The 5,051-nt window shown below is 34.0% G+C and overlaps 1 protein-coding gene across 1 annotated transcript in view; it reads right to left on the reverse strand.

Annotated features, from left to right (window-relative positions):
• NAF1 (nuclear assembly factor 1 ribonucleoprotein) overlaps positions 1–5,051 on the reverse strand; it is a 35,081-nt gene that overhangs the window by 6,328 nt on the left and 23,702 nt on the right. Inside the window, exons 6-7 of the mRNA XM_004685370.2 lie at positions 4,844–4,895; positions 1,893–1,995 (exon numbers count right to left, since the gene is read on the reverse strand). Of these exons, the coding sequence (XP_004685427.1) occupies positions 1,893–1,995; positions 4,844–4,895 (155 nt within the window). The remainder of the gene's footprint in view (positions 1–1,892; positions 1,996–4,843; positions 4,896–5,051) is intronic.

The raw sequence follows: 5,051 nt of genomic DNA on the forward strand, positions 1-5,051 counted from the left end.
CTGGTAAACAATGCCACAGGGCTCTCTGCATGACCAGCTCTGGTAAACAATGCCACAGGGCTCTCTGCATGACCAGCTCTGGTAAACAATGCCACCACAGACACTGTGGAAACCATTCTTTTTCCAACTGAAGATCACATATTTTTCTGACAGATACTCAGAAGTGCCAGTGCTAGGTCATATATTTCTATTTTATTCTTTTAATAAAGATGCAAACTACCATCTAAAATATTTCCAATTTATATTCCAAACAACAGTTATATGTTCCTCTTTCTTCACATCCTCCCCAACTCATTTATTGGAGTGAGTTGTTACCATGACACCAAAACCAGACAAAGATTTATTTTAAAAGAAAACTATGACCAGTATCCCTCATGAATATAAATGCAAAATCATTTATCAAAATATGACTAGAATTCAGCAATATATAAAAAGAATTACACACTATGAACAACTATAATTTATTCCAGTATACAACACTAGTTCGATATTATTAGCAAAGTAATGAAGGAAAATACGATCTTATCAATGAAAAGAGAAAAACTGTCAATACTTTAATACTCATTAGTATTTTTAAATGTCAGGAAAAAAATAAGAGATGGAAATTTTCTCCACCTGAAGAATATTGTACTTAATAGTGAAACAATCCTTTTTCCTATGATCAGGAACAAAGCACATTCATTGAACATAGTGTTCGAAGTTATAACTAGCAAAGGACAGGGAAATACAAAAGCACACTTCTTTTTAAAACTAAATGTTTTAAAAGAATGGTTACAAACACTTAGTCTGATAAAAATGCAGAGAGACAAGAGTCACTCCAACTTTGGTGATGGAATGTAAAGTGATACAGCCACAGTGAAAAGCATGGCAGTTTCTTTAGAAACTAATAAACATGCAACATCATTATCACCCAGGAAATATACTTAGACATTCAGCTCAGAATACTTGTATTAACACAAAAACCTGCATACAAATATATAAAGTAACTGTATTCTTATCATTAAAAGCTACTAAAAATCCAGATGACATTCAAAAGTTCATTAATCTAGGACCAGGGATTACTACTCTGGAATAAAAAGAAGCAAATTTGACATGTCTCTGGGTAAATCTTCAAAAAATTGTTGCTTAGTGACAAAAGTCAAACCCTAATGCTAACATATTCTGAGACTATTTATATAAATATACTTGACATGACAAAATTTATTACAGAAATGGAGAACAGATGAGGGTGTGGCAGGAGTTAAGGAGGAGGCTGGAGAGAAGGCAGAGGGTATGACTATAAAAAAGGCAGCCTAAGGGATCTTTTCTGTGATAGAAGAGATCTCCATCTTGATTCTAACAGTGTTAACAGCCTGATTGTGGTACAGTTCTATGTTCTATACAGCTCTGTAAGATGTTACACAGTTGTGGAAAACATGGTAGTAAGCATACAAGATCTGTTATTAATTCTTACAACTGCAAGTGAATCTACCAAAAGCTGAGTTACAGAAAAGGAACAGGAAAAGTGTAATAAAAGAGAATCCACGTTAAAAAAAAAAAAAAAGTATTTTCATTTTGGTATTTACTACCATGTCATTCCATTAATAAAACTGGAAGCAAACAAGTTTAAGAAAAAGTGCTGAGAAGCACAATTATTCTAACAAGGATTGGGTTCCTTTCTACCTGTATAAGTCACTTTTCTTTAAAGCTTGAAAAATGAACACTGGAATATTCGTGTTACTCTCTCCTATCATATCCTGTACTGTGTAATGACTGTCTTTGATGCTAACTGGATGCCAGAAAGTACAGAAAAACCCAGATGTTTTCTCAGTTTTATTGCTAACGAACTTACACAGATGCAAATAAAGACAAAAAAACAAAAAACAAAAAAACTGTATTTTCCATTTACTCACCTGGTTCATTAAATTCAGATTTGAATTTTTTCCGACCTTGCACCTGAGATTTTTTCCTTTGTTTGGCTTCTTTTTCCTTTTCATCATCACTGAAATCTAAGGCCTTGCAGAGAAAAAGAGAATTGCGTTTCAAGGATTTTCCATTTCAAGGGTACTTATCTGGAGGTAAGGATAATACGCCTATTGTTTAACACTAATCCTGGAAATAATTTATCCTTTTGATACTTAATATCATCCAGTAATATCTGAATTAGATACGACAGAAAAATATTTTTTGATAAGTGTCTATGGCTCTTACTACAGTCCTAGGTAACTTTAACAGGTCAATTTTTAACACATTTAAAATATGGCTCCTCCCTAACCAGAAGTCTGACTTCTCTCTTAGAAACAAGATACATCAGAGTCAAGCTGCTGAAGGGAAGGGTCATTAGGGCGCTACTTAACAAAGGATTGCAGAAAAAGGCTTTGAGAAAGCAGAAATATGCATGACACAACATATGAGAGGAAAACACTTTAAATTTCAAGAGGGGAGATTAAAATTTAACTAAGAATTGGGGTTCACTGTACATCCCCTCAAAAAAACAAGATTGAGTGATTATATATTGACTTACATGATTTTACAGTTAAGAATTATAATAACAGAAAATAGTATTGCACTCCATAAAAAAATATGCAAAAACAAGGTCAATCTTTTTATATGTGTGCATATTTAAAAGAAAGAGATGTACATGAAGTTCATTATATGGAGCTTTTAGTATGATCTTGCTGAAATACAATCTAGATCAAATGTTCCATGAACTGTATGTCCGTTTACCTCCAAATCTATAATCTATCTATATATATATTATCCTCAAGTACATGATCTTTTATTACTGATTTTAAAAGCTAAGATGTTCAAGCTCATGCCAAACCTGGAACGAAGGGCAGTAGAAAATAATGAAATCAGAGGGAAGACATTCCTTTTCCTGAAACTGTTTATTCAAATAAAAAAGTAGATAAATAGGTTTATCACTGGTAGCCTAGGGGTTAAGTCTCAGCACTACCACCAGGAAGGCCTGAGCTCCAGCCCAGGCCAGGGCTGACCCACATGATGCAGCAGACCACTCCACACTCACCCACTGCTGCCCTCAGCAGTATATTTCAGTAGCTCTTCTATTCTGTTCCCTACTCTGTCTCTGCTGAATCCTTGGCTACACCCTATTTTCTCTACGCAAAAAAAATAAAATCTTAAAAAAAAAAAAGTTCTTAAGTGAAACTTTACCTTAAAAAAAAAAAAGGTAGATAAATATATCAATGAATTTAATACTGTGAGAATATGGTGCTTTAAAAAAAGGTTAAAAAAAAGGACAATGAAGATTCTTGGTACAGGGTAACCCAAGATATATCTTTAACGATGACTCAGCAGTGAAAATAAGCCAAAGAAAATTTTCAGGGAATAGGAATGTGTGCAGACACACACTCTATGTTGAGAAATGAAAATGGTTCTATAAGGCAAAGTAAGTTTCTTTTATAGACTAAGAATTTGGACTAAAAGTTTAGAGAACCTTACTGTGCCATTTTAAACAGTATCAATTCAAGGGCAGGTAGGGGTACTGAGGACTTTTAACTGACAATCGTTTATTTTTAACTTTTCAACACTATTTCTTCAGGATGCTTTTTAAGAAATGTCTGTAACTGAGGAATGTGGATTCTCCCATCAGGTCCTGCTGCAGCAGCACCTCAAACCACAGTAGCCGGGTGCTACCTTCCTCCTTTGATCTTACCACATTCTGAGCCTCCCCCACCCCCCACTCCAGATGCTTCAAGCTTTCAAGGGTTAGATGTTTTGTTTTCTGAGGGCTAGTTTTACGTCTGTCTTTATCAGACTCATGGTTTAGTTACTCTATAGTCCACATTTTAAAAAGACCATTTTGGCTATTTTACTGTGTCTGCCTAAAATCAGAGAATTCACATTTTTCATGAGCTCAACTATAATTAAATGTTCATGTTAGAAACAGAATAAAGGTATTCTCTCTATATAGCAAGCCCAACATTTCCTATTTTCACAGAATGATTTTTTAAAAAGTTTAAACCCCACATATTTCCAAATATGAAGTTCTCCCATTATTTCCAAATACAATTTTCTTATTTAGTACAATTTGCAAAGTTAATTTGGGGTATAGGAACACTGCTACCATTAATTTATATGGAATAATGTTTTAAAGGCAGTTTATTAAGCACCATTAATCTTCATGTCCGACAAAGACAAGTTACTAAATTGAAGAATAAATTTGTTTAAAATGACAACTCTGCTTTTTCATTTTATCAACAAAGTTGATTTAAAAAAAACAACAACAAGAAATTACAAAGGAAATGAAGGTGGTAATTAGTAAAATGTTACTTTTTCTAAGATTGGTCAAAAACTTTTAGAAGAGGCATGATTTCATTGATTTGCAGACTCACAAAGAAATAAGGCAAACACACACATAGAAAAAAAAATAAAATAAAATAAACCCCTAACCCATAAGGACCCTGATAACACAATGGTGGTCACCAGAGGGGAGGGGTGGCAACTGGGGGTGAAAGGTGACTGGACATTTGGTTGGGGCATGGTGCAATACATACAGTTGCTAAGGTGAAAAACTACACCTGAAACCTCTGCAGTGCTATGAACTACTAATACCTCACTTAAAAATAAAAAGCAGGGAGGAACACCAGTTGGAAACTACAGGCTGGTTTTCACCAACTGCTGACTTTTAAAATAGTTTTAAAAATAAAAATAAAGTTTTATTGGACCATACATACTAAGAAGCATAAAACAGTCATCTCAGAGAATGTGAAAGTGATTGCATAGAACAAGATAATATGAATACCAAGCAGCATTAAGGGTCTCCTGAAAACAAAGAATGATAAATTTATAAGGTTAAGTTCTGCCTTGCTTTCTAAAACATTGTATAAAAAGACACACTTACATCTGGCGGCGGCTCCTGGTCATTCTTCCACGATGCATCTGATCCCCTATCCCTAGGAAAAATGAACAAGGGAATATTAATATTCTGTCAAGCATTTATAAGTTGGGACCATAAAAAAGAAGTGTTTTCTTCTACTCTTAATCTGACAATATTTTTAGGGGCTAATATTCATTTCTTCTTTCCAAAGCATTTAACTTATTTTTTTTTT

Source organism: Condylura cristata, unplaced genomic scaffold (genome assembly GCF_000260355.1).
Source record: "Condylura cristata isolate star-nosed mole 26May11 unplaced genomic scaffold, ConCri1.0 scaffold00018, whole genome shotgun sequence".
Lineage (NCBI taxonomy): Eukaryota > Metazoa > Chordata > Mammalia > Eulipotyphla > Talpidae > Condylura > Condylura cristata.